At 44.9% G+C, this 18634-nt stretch overlaps 1 protein-coding gene across 6 annotated transcripts in view; it reads right to left on the bottom strand.

The window, feature by feature from the left end:
• TEP1 (telomerase associated protein 1) overlaps positions 1-18634 on the bottom strand; it is a 1162857-nt gene that overhangs the window by 294490 nt on the left and 849733 nt on the right. For all 6 annotated transcript variants that reach the window (XM_078652640.1, XM_078652638.1, XM_078652642.1 and 3 more), the window contains 2 exons: positions 13421-13574; positions 10624-10836 (listed from right to left, as the gene is read on the bottom strand). In XM_078652640.1, coding sequence (XP_078508766.1) covers positions 10624-10836; positions 13421-13574 — 367 coding nt within the window. The remainder of the gene's footprint in view (positions 1-10623; positions 10837-13420; positions 13575-18634) is intronic.

The following is an 18634-nucleotide window of genomic DNA, read 5'->3' as shown; positions in this document are numbered from 1 at the left end:
CTCACAAGGAGGGATAGAATATACAAAGGGAGTCCTAGTTCTGCTAAGACCTTCCACATCTCCTCTCTAGGTACTAGGTCAAAGGCAGTCTTAAGGTCTATGAAGGCCAAATATAGACTGCCTTTGCCCAGCACCACCACCTTCCAATACAAGAGAGCAAGTCTGAAGGCCTGTTCAATAGTCCCGGTTCCCGAGCGAAAACCGGCCTGGAGATCCGACAGAATGTTATTGTCGTCCACCCACTGGAGCACCCTTCTCAAAATCAACTTCCCTGCCAATTTATGGGAGGAGTCAATAAGGCTTATTGGCCTATAATTTGCAGGGTTGTCCCGGCACTCCTTTTTGAATATCGGGACAACCTCTGCCCCCTTCCAGGAATCTGGTACAGGCGCACCTCCGTTAATGGCATTAAGTAGAGAGGAGATCAGCTTCCCCAATTCCTTAGGGCTAGCCCTTATCAAGTCACCCGGTATACCATCCGGCTCTGCTGCTTTAAGAGGAACCAATGATTTAATTGCATCTTCTACCTCTCTGGTGGAAAAAGGAACATCCTCGCTACCCCCTACACAGTTGGCTATAGAGAAAATGTTATTAAAGGCCACCCCAGTAGGGGTATAGAGAGTGGAGAAGTGGTCGAACCAGTTCTGGGCAGGGATATTACATGTTAGCAGAGTGCTATCTGGCCTATCCCTAGCTCTTATAAGGTTCCAGAAGCTTCTAGCGTCCCTGCCCTTGCTTGCATCCATAAGATCTGACCAGAACCTGTCCTCCCATTCTCTCTTGGCAGCCGCGGTAATCCGGGAATACTCTTTCCTAGCTCATCTAATCGCAACCTGGGATTTACTTTTAACAGCAATGATCAGGGCATTTTTCTTCCCCCTACATTCTTGAGTGTACCAACCAGGGGGATTCGGCCCCTTTTTGCTATTACCAGTTCGGGGGACCTTGTATGGGAGAGTGAAGAGGTTGCTCAAGGCTAAGGTTGTATCACAAAATATCACTGTGGCTTCCCCTGACAGAGGAGTCAATAAATTCATTTTGGACTGAGCTGTGCCTAAAAGAGTCGCAATTGCTTACACTTTCTCTTCATCCATAATAAGCTTACTCCATTTCAGGGGTCTGCCACAGTTAGAAGGGTGTACTTCCTGTGGGGTAGGCACTGAAAGAGACGTGAGCGCCCCCTGCATCCCAATCCCCAACGGACAGAGAGTAAGAGAGAGGATTGTGATCACTCTCGACTGAAGAAAGGACCTCCATATCCTGCAGGAAGGGCAAAAGTTTTACGTCGAGGAGAATATAATCTATCCTGGACGTGTGGTTCACCCTGTTGTAGGTATGGGCTCCAGCAGGGTCTGACAATGTCCTTCCATTGACAGCCCTCAGCCCGAATTCCATACTTAAGGAGTTAATTTGAATCAGCACCTTTGTCCACCTCCTGATGGGGGGTATAGTCAGAGGGGGTATCCCTCTCCGTATATCATCCTCGGTAATTCCCAGGCTGTCCTCCAGGCCAAGGGGCTCGAACGTACAATTCAGGTCTCCTGCGACCAAGACATGCGAACAAGCAGGGTGCTGCCTAAGCAGGGACTCCAGCCCTGATACTATGGGTGAGTATATGCCTCCCTTCGTGCCCCTAGCATAAATATTATAAATATCCAAGGTCAACCCCCCCCCCCCCCCCGAAGTCCTTTGATTGATATGCCCAAGAGATCAAGGGAATTAGACACATTCTGAGTAACTTGGCACCCAAGGGAGATAGCTACCCATATAAGGAGACCTCCTGAGGGGCGGCCCCTCCCCGAGGAAGGGGGCTCTGCGGGTAAAAAAAAAGATGAATAACCCACCTTACGGCAAGGCACCCTACTCCAAGTTTCTTGGAAAAACAAATAGAGTACCCCTCCACAAGGGTATTCCAGTCAGGAAGAGCCAGCTTCCTCAGAATACCCGCAACATTCCATTTGAGAATCCTTAGATTTGGATCCGCCACAGCAGGGTCGCCGCGGGACTCGGGGCTAGATAACTCCTCCCTCACATCTAGTGCCCGAACTGCTCTTCCTACAACTGGGGTAAGACCATTAGTTGGAGAGCTGCATAAAGCAGAAGTAGGAGGGGGGTTTTCATAATCAAGGCCAAGGACGTATGGCTCTGGCACTAAATCCAGACTCCATCGAGATGGAACCGCCCCTGGGAAAGTGTCGTTTCAGTATCCTGGCATCCTTATTATTATTATTATTAATTGCGTTTTGTTAAGCGCAAACAACCCGGAGGCCTCGTAGTGCTATATTGTCTGACCGAAGAGGGCTAAGAGAGCCAAGTTAAATGAAAAGGAGAGTTTTCAGGTCCTTCCGAAATTTCAGCAAGTTAGATTCACTGCGAAGGGTACTAGGCAGGGAATTCCAGGCCTTGGCAGCGTTCCAGGAGAAGGATCGCCCGCCCCATCTGGCACGTTTGATTTTGTTTATTGTGGCTAGGAAAGCTGTGCTAGATCTCAAGGATCTATGAGGAAGATAGGGGGTCGCCAAAGAACACATCATAGATGGAGCGGTCTTCCACATGGCCTTGTGCATGATGCACATAGATTTGAACAGTACTCTGGCCTTAATGGGAAGCCAGTGGAGTTTCTTCAAGGCTGCTGTGCCAGATTCTCGCCGGTTAAGGCCAGGCAGAAGGCGAGCTGCCGCATTTTGGGTAGTCTGGAGCTTCCTTATAGTAGAGACAGGAGCCCCCAAATATAAGGAATTCCCGTAGTCTAGGCAAGATAGAATAATGGCTTGCACCATTATTCTGCGAGCTTGGAAGGGAAGGAGTGGCAACACCTTCCTGAGCATACGCATCAGGCCGAAACAGGTGGCGGACAAGACGGTTGCTTGTTGTTTAAAGTTTAGATTTGTGTCCAACCACATACCCAGGCTCTTTATTTGGGTTTTAGGTTGGGGCGGGTTTCCCATGCATGGGGGCCAGTCTAACAGAGGGCTGGGAATAGTTGGATTGCCCAGGATCATAAGCTCCGTTTTCTCACCGTTGAGCTTCAGGTGTGAGGAGGTCATCCACTGATTGATTGCTACCAGACATTTAGTGAGGTTAGGGGGGGAGCTGTTGGACTGGTTCATTGATACAACCAGTTGCGTATCATCGGCATAGGTTACTATGTCTAGACCAAACGAGTGCACAATGTCGGCAAGAGGTTGCAAATAAACATTAAAAAGGGTAGGGCTCAAAGAAGAGCCCTGGGGTACACCTCAATCAAGGGGCCAAATTTTTGAGTGGGTGTTGCTCTCTACTACCTCAAAGGAACGATTCTCCAGAAAGGACTGAAGCCAGTGTATGGCCTTCCCTGAGATTCCTATTTGGCGTAGGCGGTGGAGAAGAATGCTGGTGTTGACAGTGTCGAAGGCGGCACTGAGGTCAAGCAACATAATTGCTACAGTGCCGCCTCGGTCCATCTGTTTCCTTGCCACCTCAGTCACCGTCAGAAGAGCAGCTTCAGTTCCTAACTTGGTGCGGAAACCTGCTTGGGAGTCATGAAGCAGAAGGTTGTTTTCCAAAAATTGTATGATGGAGGCGTTGATATGTTTCTCCAACAATTTACTAACCCAGTCCTCCCATATAGCCCTGACCATGCTGTTGGCTGGGGAGGTAAGGGGATAAAGTGATTCTTGGGGAAGATAAAGTTGTGCATCCGTTTTCCTCCTGTTTGGATGCCATATGGATTGCCTACGGGTCTCGGGTAGAAGTAAGTCAAATCGACTACCCCGATGCCAGCACCGCCGGTCCCCAGATTTTGGTTACAGATTGTTTGGGCAACCCTGACATCCTTAAAATTAACCACCACGCAGTCACCCTCAAACTGCTTATGCCCATAACCTACCCATTCTACCCTTCTAACTCCTAGGATCAAACAGTCAAGTTCCCATGGCAGAGGTCTATTTGTCCTTAGCCAATGCATGGTTTTGTTTTTTAGCGTTTGGTAGGACTCTAGTTGGTCGGCCTTCAGGGGTGGTACATTCGTTAGAATGGCAACATAGGGGTGGCAGTCTGGTGGTAGATCCATTGGAGGTCTTTTGCGAACCTCTTTGGGTGGGGGCACATTGGGCTGGATACCAGGTAAATTAGTAGAGCTAGTTCTTCTGAGGTTTACTTGCTCAGGTCTTTTGTTAGTGTCAGGAATTCTGGGATTAGCGGGGCCATTACAGCTAGGAGCCTCAGATCGCATGCGCTTCGTAGCAGGGGCACTACTAGGCTTTAACTTGCTTCGGTGTTCTGTTGCCTTCATTGTGGACTTCCCCAGAAACCGTGTACCCTCGTTAGTGGCCTTTGCAGTTGGCACCCCTTTGGCTGGTTCAAGTACAGTAGATAGATCCTGTGGGCAAACGGAGGTCGCCCGACCGATTGCATCCCCCCCTGGGTCACCCTCTCTAATTCTAGAGTGAAGCTTGATTAGAGATTTTATGGAATAAAAGCTATCCAGGGTTGCCTGTTCAAACCTGTCCATCCGCTCAGCCATCCCTTTAACTCTCTCTAAAACCGGGAGCAACAACGATTTCAGCATTTTTTCAATTATAATGATTGAAGGGGTCTCATTGGGAGGGGACTCGTCAGGTACTACAATTATGTCGACAGATGGCTCTACAACAATATTGACTGAGGATTCACCTTCCATAACCTCTTGAGGACGGCTTACACCCACCCCTACTCCCTTTTTGGACGCACTCACTCTACTACCAAGTCTTCTGATTTTCTTACAGGCTCTGGGGTGACAACCACTACGAGGACTAATAATTCTCTTCCTTTTGCTATGCACTTATCTTTTTGCTGCTGGTGAAGCCAATACTGGTAAATGTAGTGTGTCCCCATGGCTAGGAGTTGTGTCGGAAGGGAGCACGGGAACAGATGCATTGCTAGATCGTAAGTCTGATGCATCTACCTCGATAAGTGGGGCTGAGACTACCATACTCTCCTGCCTAGCAGGGCTACCCCTTAGATCTACAACCCTTATGTGGTCGAGGGAAGGCGAAGCAATCTCCGCAGGGTCAGATGCACCTGCTGGGGTTGGAGCTTGTGCCGAGGAGCCCAATGACAGCAGCTTCTCAGGGAGATTTTTGAGAAGTTCGATGGATAAGCGACGCTCAGCACGTCTCTCAGCCAGGGCGATCTCTCTATCAATCTCCCGAGTAGCCCTGGTGAAATATCTATCTAGAGGACCTAGTATTGAGACGCCTACAGAGGATGGTAGGGGGTTAGGAGAGCACAAAGTCATGCTATAGGCAACAATCTATCTTAGCGAGACTTAATAGCTAAACAATATAAACCGCTAAGATGAAACCAAAATGTATAATAGGCCTTAGCACCAGTAATTATAGAGGCCGGTAGGCAACTAGCTGTGTCGCAGTCACAGAGCTGAGAAAAGACCAGAGCCAGATGTTAGAGAAGGGGCCCAGCCCAGCCTCCTACGGCCCCTGACGGCCACAGCCGGTCACCCCTTGTCCCGGGCTTCACCCGGGACGCTCCTGCGCGCAGCAGTGAGGATGGCCTGTTAATATAGGGGAGGTGGTTGGTGGGGGGGGCGGGGCAAGCAGGGAGAGCGGCCTAGGTGTCTCGGGTCAGGCTAGCAGGGACTCCTGGGAGATGGAGTCCCTGGTCCCACCGCTCGCAGCCCTGCTGCTACACTTACACACCCCACAGCAGTCTCCAGGGACCCGAGCCTTCCTCTTGTCCAAATTCCACAAGGAACGCACGCAGCGAAGCGGGATCCGCGAAGCGGGTCCGGCGAGATGCAGCGCTTCAGGGAGAGCACACAAGCAGCAACAAAGGACCGAAGCTCAGAATCCCGGCAGGTAGGCAAAATTAGAGTTTGAATTGATAATGCTGTCCTTCCAGTACAAACCTTAGATACTTCCTGTGAGGATGTATAGGAATGTGGAAGTAGGTAGATCTAGTGTTGTAAGGAAGACGCCTTGTTGCAGCAATGGGAGCATTTGTTGTAAAGTGATCATATGAAAATGATCTGAGTGTATATAGTGATTGAGGGGCCTGAGATCGAGAATTGGTCTTAGTGTTCTGTCCTTTTTGGGCATTAGAAAATACAGCGAGTAAACCCCTGTTCCTTGATGTTGTAAAGGAACTATTTCTATTGCGTTCTTTTAAAGAAGTAATAGGACTTCTTGTTTGAGCAGCATAAGATGTTCTGCAGACATTGGACGCTGCCTGGGTGGTATGTGTGGAGGGGTAAGCTGTAAGTTCGAGGCAGTAGCCATACTGGATAATTTGTCTTACCCACCAGTCTGTTGTGATGGAATTCCAGACAGGTAGGAACTGTGTTAGTCTGCCTCCCACAGGAGTGGAGTGCTGTTGGGGGAGCAGAGGGAAGTCACTGTTTTGTGGTGGAAGAGGTTCGATTATTGTTGTTACCTCGACCTCTTCCTTTATTGTTGTTGCCTCTATAGCCTCCTCTAAAATATCATTTACTGGGGGATGCCTGTGTATTGGATTTTAAGGAAGCTGTATTATCTGCTCCAGTTTGTTTGGAGCCTCCTCTATAGAATGAGCGACGAAAGGAGCCTCTAGCTTGTGTGGATTGCAAAGCTCCCATAGATTTGGCTGTATCTGTATCTTTTTTCATTTTCTCAAGTGCTGTGTCTATCTCTGGTCCAAACAATTGATGTTGGTTGAATGGCTGATTTAAGATGGTAGTTTGCACTTCCTGCTTAAATCCTGAAATGCATAGCCACGCATGACGTTTAAGTAGGACACTAGTGTTTACAGCTCTAGATGCAATGTCTGCTACATCAAGTGCACACTTGATTGAGGCATTTGAAAATAACTTGCCTTCTTGTATAGGGTCGTTTGCCTGCGCCTTATATTGGTCAGGTAGATGTTGCATAAATTGTTCCAACTGATCATAATGAGCCCTGTCATATCTTGCAAGGAGGGCTTGCGTGTTAGCTATACGCCATGTATTAGTAGCTTGTGCAGCTATTCTTTTGCCTGAAGCCTCTATCACCTTAGATTCTTTATCAGGTGGTGGTGCTTCACCTGATGTCTGTGAGTTTGCTCTTTTTCTAGCATTTGAAACAACTAGGGAATCTAAGGGTAGCTGTCCTTTAATGTAGGCTGGATTACCAGGAGCAGGCCTGTACTTTTTCTCAATTCTAGGGTTTAGGATCCTAGCACGTACAGGATCTTTAAATACCTCTGGAGCATATTTGATGACCCCTTTGATCATAGGAAGAATTTGAACAGACCTTTGTGATTGTTCAAACGTATTTAATAAAAACTCTTCCTCTGCCTCATCTGAATGCATGGTGACCCCATGGTAAATAGCAACCCTATTCAGTAAGTGCCCAAAACCAATATTGTCTTCTGGGGGAGAAGGTTTTGATGGAAATGGCTGTGGGTCAGGAATATCTGGCACATCCTGTGGGTTTGGGTACTCCCAATCTGGATCATCAACAGGGTAGGGGAAAGGCTCATCTGGGTCTACCCCTCCCCCTATGCTGTACTTATCATTTTGAGGTGTATGTGGTGAAGAATGAGGAGGAAAGTGTTCAGGAGAATTCTGAGGTGAATTGTTAGGAGGAACAGGAGATTAAGGAGAAGGAAGTGTAGAAGAAGAAGGGTGCATAGGAGATGTGGCAGAGTCCTTCTTGACAGGCACAGCAGGTGTAGGTGCTGTGTCTAATTTTCTTTTCCTGTGTGGTGTAGTGGATACATGACCTGTCTTTGGGTCAATGTAGATCTTTTGTAGAGGATCATGTTGGAAAAGTTCTTCTCCTTGCGGAACCTTTGCCTGTGACGATTGTTCCGGTTCCGGGCGTGGTTGCTGCTTGTCTTTAGACTTAGGAGTTGTAACTGTGTCCTTTGGCGTAGATTTCGGCACCGAAGGTGTTGTTTTCGGAGTCGAAGGCTGTTTCAAGGGCTTAAGCGCATCGGAATCAGGCCTTGTAGGTTTCGGTACCAAAGATATTGGCTTCGGAGTAGAAGCTGGTCTTCTCAGCTTCGAGGCGTCAGACACTGGATTTATAGTTTTGTCGTTAGAAGTTGACAGTTTCGGAGCCGAGACTTCTTTCGGTTCCGATGGAGCTGGTTGGATCGGCACGTGCGGCGCGCTCGGTAAGGAGCTACCGGAAGGCTTGAGTATTTTCTTTGGAGCCGGACTCTATGGCGGGGCTTTCGAAGTGTGTTTTCGGTCTCGACTGGGCCACTGAGGCAGAGTGTTGACCGTTGCCTTCGATTTGGGTGGTGGGTATGGAGCCAGGGCAGTAGAACTCACCCGCTGACCCGATGGTATGGAGTCATCTGAGTCATCTGCTTCTGATACGATTTGGAGATCATCTGAATCTTCTTCGGGAACGAGCGGAACTTCTTTGTCGAAGATATCCTCCGGTTCCGGGGCCGATCTATGCATGTCGTGTCGACGGGCTCTCCGATCTTGAATGGTCTTCTTGGATCGAAAGGACGCACAGGCTGTGCAGCTGGATTCATCGTGTTCTGGCGATAAGCACAGGTTACACACCTCGTGATGTCACTGTGTGGGAACTTTGCTCCACAGTTGGGGCATCTTTTGAATGGCGTCCTTTCCATGAGATGTAGGCCTCACGGCGTGGATAGGCCCAGCGGCCCACATCGACGACCGGAATCAAGCTGATGGAGTTGAAACGAAGTTTGTCGATATCGAAAGTAGTATGGTGAAGTTTGAATATGTTTTTACGTGTCGAAGTACTTGAAAAGTAGATTTCTAACCGGAGCGGAAAAATTTTATCCGTACCCAGTGGCGGAAAAAAAGAATCTAAGGATGGAGCCGATGCTCATGCGCACTATCGTCCAAGGGAGGAGTCACCTATCTCGTGACTACAAAGACTTCTTCCAAGACGACAACATGCAATCATCCGACCCCAACACCAGGTGGCGATCTAATACACAGTGTAAGATCTGCAGCTCATATGCCTCGAACCAAACCTTTTCTCATGTATAGACCTTCGTGAAAGCTAACTCTGCAAAAACAGCTAAGCAGTGTTGTGTGCAAAAAAAGCAGCAGAAGGTAAAATGGCGTTTAAACTCCTAATAAGCCATGCTAACTTAACATGCACGCAGAAAGAGGCCCAGAAACCACACTACACTATCTTTGAAAAGTCTATCGTTAATTTGTCACTCATTTGTATACAATTGCTTGAATTACATTTGATTTTGCAGTACTAGGTTTACAATTTTAATTAAGGAGGCTCGATACATATATGAATAACACGCAGCTGTGTCCTTCCTTCATATTCTTACTAGCTACAATCGCATAGATACTAAAATTTGATATTGTGGAAAGGTTGCTGAATACTCTTAACTTGAAAATGAGCAAAATCTTATACCATGAAGTATGCATTTTCTAATACCTCATACTAATTTTTGCACTGAAATATTGTAGGTATCTGCTTCCTTCCTAGGATAACTACAAGTTTTCTTAGGCTCAGTATTTTTATATTCTTTTTCTTGCTAGAACAAATGTGTCCGCTGCTGATTACCCAATCACATTCCATTGTCTGATTCAATTTTACACAACAATCTATTTGGATAGGATTAAAAACTATGATTTCTTTTATGTGTGGCATTAACCTGAGATTTCGTTTTTTTGGATTACACAGGTTAGCTGGTTTCACGCCTTCAAAATTAGTACCAGGAACAACTGTTATTTTAGTGTCATATTTGGAATCAACAATAACATTCATGAGCGGTCACATGATTGATTACTTTTTATGGGAGGCCCTGAAAAACTTCTATGTCCTGGTCCTCAAACTCTTCCCTAATTTCGCATAACATTAATGTGTGCTGAAGATGGGATCAAGTTGTTACTTCTTTTTTTACATTATAGGATGAAAAAAAATTACAGATTAAATAACTTTAGTTGTCATCTTGAAAAGCACTTCAAAGTTTCCTGGCAATCTTAGAATGTCCACACAATTCAAAATTGTGCGTTTTCATTCTCACTTACTATTGTTTCCTTATGTTAGGTGTTCACTTGTTCTTATGTGGTTCACTTAATTGCAATTAAACCATGGTGCATTTGGCTTTAAAGTTGAACTCCTATTTAGTAAAGTCAAATTAAATTTCACAATGTCCTAACCACTTCTAATCATTGTATCCCCTTCTAGCTTCCTTTTAAATTGGTAATTCCTGTTTGTTAGCTATTAAATTAGTGGGAACATTTTTGTGAATTGCCTCCATTCATTGAAACAAGGAGTGTCTACAGGAGTGCTGGGTATGAGGTTTGTCATAAAGCCAGGCTCTGTGTTCAGAGCCCAATGGGCCATGCCAAAGACAATGTGTGCTCTCTCAGTAGTTACAAAAAGGGTGTTTGTGGAATCAGTTGCTAGGAGCATAGCCCAGTTGTAGAAATATCTTCCAAGGATTTTCAAAATAGAAGATTCAGTGAGACTTTAATATAATTAGACAGCATAGGGAGAAAGTCATCTGAATAGGTTCATGCTAGTGATGTACATTTGCTTAGCTTTTCAAAATACAATGAAACTGACTGGCACATATGCCAAACTGCCAAAAGAAAATTCCACAAACTCAAATGTTCAGTATAAATGCCCATTAAAATCAGAATGAAACAAAGTGGTGACCATTAGGTTTTACCTGAAGCTGATGCTAGGAGTTGAGGTGAGTGAGCCAGTGCCAGCACTGGGCCATGGTGCCCACGGCAAATATGTCGGCACTTTGCCTGTCCTTCAATTGCATCCCAGATCTGTATATTCTTATTATTGCACCCCGTAGCCAGCGTCTCATCCTGTAACCATGTTATGGCAGGTACAGCAATATCGTGAATATCACATTCGGAAAACAGGCCCCCTGAAATATAGTGAGGGTGTGTAAGAGTTTTAACTGATAATGGAATACTTTGTACAATGTTTTTATTACCTTTTACGTAGAATATTTTAAACTTGTGGTATTGCCTCTTGCACTTGTTTAAAGATTACGATCATAATAAACATATCTTTGACTTGACTTGAACAGAGTGAGCAGTAGAGTAAATAACTGGTGGCCTTGCTTTTCATTCCAAGAACACTGGTGACCAATTACACACAGTGAAGCTTAGTTATCATGTTTGCACTATACACCAAGACACAGTGAAGTTCGCTAGTATCATCATTTCATTCATCTAACAGAAAGTAGCCGTGACCATTTTTTACCCTTTTATTCTTCACTTCTGTTCTCACCGCTGTATGAACCCTCTTCTCAACTCCATACGTCTTCTGCCCTCCTCAGGAGTTCTATTCATCTGACTTTGCCCCAGTACCTCCCTAATAAACTAGTTTGCTTTTCACTCTCTCTCGTGTAAACATTCACCATTGCACTTAAAACCAGACAATCCCTCCTTCTTAAGAAACCACACCTTGACTTAAATTACCTCCACAACCTGAGACCCATCACTAAATTAACATTTTAGATGAAATAATCGAAAAATCCAACTCCAAACAGCTCTGTGGCCACATGACCACAAGAAACCTTCTGAACAATTTCCTGTCCCAGCTTAGTCCAAAATACAGCACAGAAACTGACACACTCCAAATAACAGCAAATCAGGAATAATATCCTCAGAATCCTGGATGAAGGTGACTGCCGTCTATTACTCTATCTGGGTCTTGCCGGCGGAATTCTACACCATTACCAATAGCTCGCTTTTCAACATCCTACCCTCAAGAATGGGAATAGAGACTAAAGCCCTGCTGTGATTAGATTAATTTCATATCTCAAGATCAGGATCATCTTCTTAACCATTAAAAGTGTGGTATGCCACATAGTTACACACACTCAACGTTCGTTTTCAATATTTACATTATACTACAAGGTGTGATACCCATTCCCATAAATCACTCTACACTGATCTCCTTTCCTAACTTAAATATACGCTGTTGGGAAAGAAAGAGAAGAAGAAAATTCCATCTCATTCTAGGTTTTCTGTAAACAAAGAAAAACAAGACATTCAACCAAGCCTACTTCTAGGCTATGGAACCAGCTACTGAAAACATCAGACTCAATCAAAGCCTACTCCTCTTCAGAAAGAAAACTAAAAAGGAACCTGTTCAAGAGCCATCTACAAGACTAATTCAGTACCCTCTAACTTTTCCTCTGATACTCTGGTTCTACTATGAAAGATTTCTAAATATGTGGTAGATTTTTTATTAGAATGTACCCGCTTGCTCTTTCATGTAAAGCACTTCGCTGCCCTTGTGGATAGGTATACACTTTATACATACCAAAAAATAAATAAAGAAATGAAATAAACTTCATTGCTCCACTTTTAAACTGTGGTGGCCTCTTCTCTTTCATTGAGTCCCAAAGGCTCAGCACCCATTTTTATCTTTTGCACACTCTATCATTTAGGTCCCTATCATATTCACTGGTCCCAATTCTGGGTCACTATTTTCTTACTTTCTTCTACCTTTCCTCTTCACTGACTCATGGTCTCGTTTTCCCTTGTTTTCCACTGCCTGGCATTCCCTTTTGTTCTCTCACCTGTTTCTCATTTACAGTACGAGTTTGGTGTACTCTTTTTGCTCCCTCTGTTCTACCTCATCTACAATGCACTTCAAAGTTCTGGAAGGGGCTTTCCATTGAACCCAGAGATCTCTGCTCCTAAAAGTCCTGAACACAATAAAAACAAAGGGTATAAACTGCTCAGTTAGTCTGTAAGCAGCTTTCCATCCTTCAATGTTTTTGCGGTTCCAGGTCTTGCACGTACATTCATCTGTAGAGGACCAACATACAGAAGAAATTCTCTTATTTGTCACCTTATTCTATGGTCTCAGCTCTGACATGTTCTGAATGGTCCATATTATGTTCATATTCATAAAACAAATGGCCGGATGTAGATTTTTAACTTGTGCTCACTCGTGTTCTTCCAGTCGATTTTCAGTGTTTGTCCGTTGTACTGTCTTTCTTTTCATTCTCTTTACTTTTCCAGGACAATGCCCATGCATATTGTTAATTTGACTACTTTGCCACATTCCCCTATTTCCAATTTCTGATCAGATGAACCCTAGTCTCAATCACTGACTCTCTCCCTATCTCTTTTCATATCTGGTTCTCGCCAATAGTACCACACTCCCTCTTTACACATCCCTCCCTCAATCCCTATCCTATAGCCACAGTTCTGGCCGGTTATACTCTTTAGTTTGAGTTCTCTCTCATCCTATTGTAACTTCATGTCAAGCCCTAGTCCTAGCATATTACCTGTTCACCCTGTTATCTTTTTTCCATGACTAACCTTTTGTAATTCATTTCAGTTTGTTTCGTTCCCTCTTATTTCCTTACTCAAACCCTGGACTGATGTACAAGCTTCTTTTTTATTCATCTTCCATATCTCTGGCCCTTGTTTTTGCCTAGCTTACACATTTCCTATTCATCCTCTCATTCTGGCCGTGGGGCTTACCTGTTGATACTCTGTAGATCTTCACACCGTCATTCTGGTACCCAACCGCGAGGTATGTGTTGTGGGGACTGACTGCCACAGACAGAGCCGGAGAGAGGGGTCCTGATCCACATACCTTGTGCAACTGGCCGAGACATCCAGACCAAACTTGTACCTGCAGAAATGGGAAAGGCAGATCATTGCTGTTAACTACCCCTGTACAGTATTTCTTTACACACACGGCTCTCGGGCACCAAGACAGTGTATTTGCAAAACACAGAAAACATGACATTAGGTAAATCAATTAAAACAAAAATAGTAGTTACATACACTGATACATATGCACTGAAGGTAAAAACGGCAAGTAAAGCCTTCCAGTCCACCTGCCTGGTGCAAGACTCAAGTCTTAACTTAGGACCTCATTGTAAAGGCCACAGAAATCCAGATTCAGGTGAAACAGGAGTTTGCTTTCAACCAGAATTACAGCTGGCGAGCAAATACCACGCCCAATGTTTTTTCCTGGTGTTATTTTCTTAAAGTGACTGACACCTGGTGAAAATTGTGCAGCGCAAAAACCCAATATTCCAAGTTTCGCTGTTTGGAAAGAAGGCATGGGGGTGGATAATGTGGTATTAGTGCAGTATCACTGATTTGGACCAGCGGACTCAGAAAGATGTGGTAACACAGCAACTGGGAAAAAGCATACCTTGTGGTACTGCTAATTCTCCACATCATTTTACCTCAGCCTTTGGAATGAAGCCTTAGCATCCAACTCTATGCTTGTTCTCAAATGTGATTACCTCAGTGTGGAGCCTGTTTTTTTTCTGAATACTGTATACCAACCGCTTATACGAAGCCTTTACCTGTCTTATACCTGAATTCTTCACGGAAGTACAACAACCTTTTCTGACAAGTCCCATTTTATGACAAGTTATTTTAGAGACCCAAATCTGCAGTATTTACACTTCAGGTATCTAAATGTCTCTTTTCTCTCTCCCTTACAGCAGGTACCCTATGCAAGGGCTCAACAGAGAGTTATAAAGTGGTGCAAAACCTGTTCTTGGCTTTGCATACCTCTGCACCCCAATATTCCCTTGGCTCCTCAGCCTCAACTCTGGATTTTTTTAATCTTGCCGACAGCTTTGTCGTTCAACCCAGGTGGATAGCATTGTTGCATCCTTAATATACCATTGAATATAAGAATCTTTAATGAGAAATGGTTATGCATGTCTGGAGGTTTGAAATGGAAGAGGGAAATTGAAAACACATTAGAAGCACACATTTGCAGAGCATAGTCTTGAGGGCAGGAGTAGAGTAAAATACCATCAATCCCATTTACAATAATGTACAGGAGATATTGTGCATGCTTGCAAGGGAACTCCATAGAGTAGTCAAGTGAGTTCAGCGAATCCACTTTTGGACACAACTGAAGTCGCTGTGTTGTGCAGCTGGCTCAGAGTGACTGAGCATATGCTGAAAGGGTAGGCAACTGTTTTTGTATGGCTTTCAACTGTTGCGGGCAGTCAAACAACCTGCGTACAAGCCTGGGTCTTCTAAAATGAAAGGAAACAACTGTTCCGTAGGGGGCGCCAAGTTAACCCATGAGTTGATGGAAATAGTCTTCTGACCCAGGACATTTTTCAGGACTGAAGGAACTTGACAATGTTTCATGCACTCTGAAAAAAACTGAGGCCCATATGCACTAATGCATTTTCCCATAGATAGAGTGGGAAAAACTCGTTGATAGATCAGGCCCTTGGTTGCTTTCCATTCCAAGCTTGCATCATCTTCAAAAAGTTATGTTTCATTTAAAGAGTAGAGGCACACAATGCCACACTCCATGCTTATAAGCTGATCAAGGTAAGAAGCCAGGATAGTAGAAAACTAAAATATGGACTACAATTACAATTCACTGAAAAAGCAGGTGGCAAGTCTTCTCAATCTAGGAGTGTGTTATGTGGAATTATATACCTCCATATTTGGATCATCTTTATGCTATTTCAGCTCAGAAAGGAACTAAAAACTGATCTCTGCAGAGTTTCCAATAGTTACCCTTAACTTTTCGGGTGACTGCAGTATAATCTCTGACTCCTATTTATCATGTACACAATCACCAATTGTATCTTTTTTCTTCATTTTCTTCTGCTGCCCTCCTATTCCACTGTCTAGGATTAGGAATGTTTCCCCTCCTTATTATTCCTGCCATGTGTTTCCTCTGTACAGTATTCCATTCCTCTCCAGCTAGGTTTGCTCTTTTTAAGAACCAGTACAACCATTCACACTGGAGGCAGGTAGCCCAAAATGTATGCTATTTTAGTATTCGAACCGTTAAGCAATCACTGAATTACCCATGCAGTGTGTCCCACATGCCCACTCTGAACCTTGTTAATCTTTTCATTCAGAATGACTGCTTCTAGAACCGCTCACCCCTTGGCTCACTATGCCAAACTAAATCCATCACCCTATGTAGTCTGTCGGTCTTGGTTGTTGAAGAACTGGGATTTCAAGTACCCAGCGGCGCCAGGGACACGCCCGAAGTCCTCTGGGTTCCCTTGCCTTGGTATACAGAGACACGGAATACTTCTAGGTGGCGTCAGAGATCAAATTTATTAGCTGCAGCTAGTAACAGTAATCCCAGCAATACAACACAGTGTACAACTCAAGAAACTGTTCAATTCTTGTAGAGCAAGACTTCAGTAATTATACACAATATTCACATTACAAATGGACACCCACTGCAGCAAATTCTAACCAATAGAAACACATTTCTATACATTATCACATTCCAAAAGGCTCACTTTACATTGTACCAACCCCACAAGTTAATTATTAGGATCGTCCCAAATTCAATTACCAAAAGCCGGACAAACCCATAATTGAAAGCACAATGCATATAACGAAGGAACATAAAAAGGAAACGATGATAGATAACGAGCAAGATAAAGCATGTGTAGAAAAGCTAAAAATTAACGGTGTCCTGAACTTTGACTCGCAATCTCAGACAAGGACCAACTAAGGAAATTGGCCTAGCAAAGGGTCAGTTTCAGATAAAGTGGTCAATTCCTTACAATGCACCTTAGAGTCAAGAAAAGGCTTAGTTAATAAGTGTATGAACAATGAAGCCCATGCAACTTTGTTCGTTTGGTTACTTCCACAGGCCTACGTGAGGGCAACACAAAATGGAGGTAAAGACAAAATGGAACCCATATTCGAAACAAAGTCTCTGAATACGTAATGAACTCGCTAGTTAACATGACGAATTCACTCCACATTAGTCGTACTCGCTAAATACGGTACAACATCACCAAAATCGTGATGGAACCATAATATCACAGGACAAGGCAGATTTTACAGAACCTCATTGTGGTCAAATGTGGTAAAGTACTCAAAATGTGCGTTGTCCTTAGAAGCCAGTTTAGCCCGTCTTAAGGAGATACTAACATCTGCTTTGTGACCACCTTGCTGATGCAATTAGCCAAATATAGGCCCATAACATGTGCTACATAACATGCACCTAGTAACATTAAAATATGGCAAAGAGAGAAGGTGGTAAATCTTTTCGAGTACCATAACACAGTAGCTAGAACCTGCATTAATTGGGGGGAGGTTAGGCCCAGATTCTTAGCAGTGGATACAAGAATTAATCAATATGCTTGTACATCTTGCCCAAAAACAGAAAGCAGTCGCTGCTTGCAGAACTGACTGAGTGGAGAGACGCAAATACTTTTCACTCCACTACTTTCAGGCACTTAGAGTCTCTGTCACAACCTCTTATAGGGGGCCACAGGACAAGCAGGGGCTACTGGGCCCAAACGTGAGGGCTGAGGCCTTTTACTCCTGATGACCAGGCCATAACTTACTATGGACTCTGAGCACCTGGGCCAAGTACCCCTTCTGCACTTGACTCTCAGGGTAAGTATGGCCTGAGCAGTTCAAGGCTTCCTCAGGGGATAGGTGTGGACATGGGCTCACAACTCAAAATGCGCGCAGCAATACATTTTTGTCCAGACAAATTTCATGTTATGTTAGGTCAAATTATATTGTGCAGCTTATTACCTGCTAGGGAATCCAGGCGCTAAAGCAGGAACATAGGTCATAGTTGAACAGCAAGGCCGTCAGTTTCTTGCGAACGTTAAGTAGTGGGGGGGGAGGGGAGTTCATTCCAGGTCTCTGATGTGATGTAGTAGAAGGAGCACCCTCATGACATGCTTCTAACGATGCTGTGGACACGTGAGCGTGAGTGTAGCTGTCTGCTCGGATGGTAGAGAGTAAGTCAGTCGTGGAGGTACGTGGGTCTGGTGCTGTGGAGCGCTCTGTAGGCATGGACAAACAGCTTGATTTGGCATCAATTTGTAGATGGGTAGCCAGTGTAATTCAGTGAGGTAGGGAGTGATAGTGAGCACTTCTGGGGACATCTAGGATGAGTAAGGAGTTGGTTTTTTAAATGGTCTGTGGTGAGCTAATTGGAGATTCTGACGTAGAGCACGCTGCCGTAGCCAAGCCTGCGGGTTAGAAGGGCTTGGGTGACAGTGTGCCTTGTGTGCATGGGAGGCCATTTGAAGATTTTGCAGAGCATTCTGAGAATGAGGAAGCAGGATGAGATTGCGGAGTTCACCTGTTTATTCACTGTGAGTTTGTCATCTAGGATGATACAGAGGTTTGTAGCATGGTCTGTGGGTGTACACATGGCACCCAGTTTGCCTGGCCACCAGCAGGAGTTCCTTGGGGAGCTCCTGTTTCCGAAGATTAGGATCTCAGTTTTGCTTGCGTTGAGATTCAGCAGTTCTCCCTAATCCAGTTGGCAGGTGAAGTTGGTCCTGGTAAGGTTGTTCTCGGCAGTGAGGAAGAGTATGAGCTGTGTGTCAGAGGAGATAATGTTGATGTTGTGGGCTCTTAAGATGCGAGCGAGGGGTGCTATGTAAACTTGAAAAAAAGGGTTGAGCTGAGGGAGGGTCCTTGGGGAGACTCTGTAAATTTACTTCCTGGGTTCGGAGGTGGACGGGGCAGGGAGGGAGTTTCACCCACTTTGTTCTGTTGGAGAGAAAGGAGGCACTCCATTTCAGGGTGGGTCCTTGGACTCTTGAGTCATGAAGATTAGAGATGAGGGTGCTGTGGAGTATGGTGCAGAAGGCTGCTGAGAGGTTGTGTATGATGAGGGTGGCGGTTTCCCCTGTCCATGGTGGTCCAGATGTCTGGTGCTGCCAAGAGGGTGGCTTCCATGCTGTGATTGCTGGG

The sequence above is a fragment of the Lissotriton helveticus genome, chromosome 7 (assembly GCF_964261635.1).
Source record: "Lissotriton helveticus chromosome 7, aLisHel1.1, whole genome shotgun sequence".
NCBI classification, from domain to species: Eukaryota; Metazoa; Chordata; class Amphibia; order Caudata; family Salamandridae; genus Lissotriton; species Lissotriton helveticus.
Note: the sequence above shows the minus strand (reverse complement) of the source record. Positions and strands in the feature narration are given on the sequence as shown.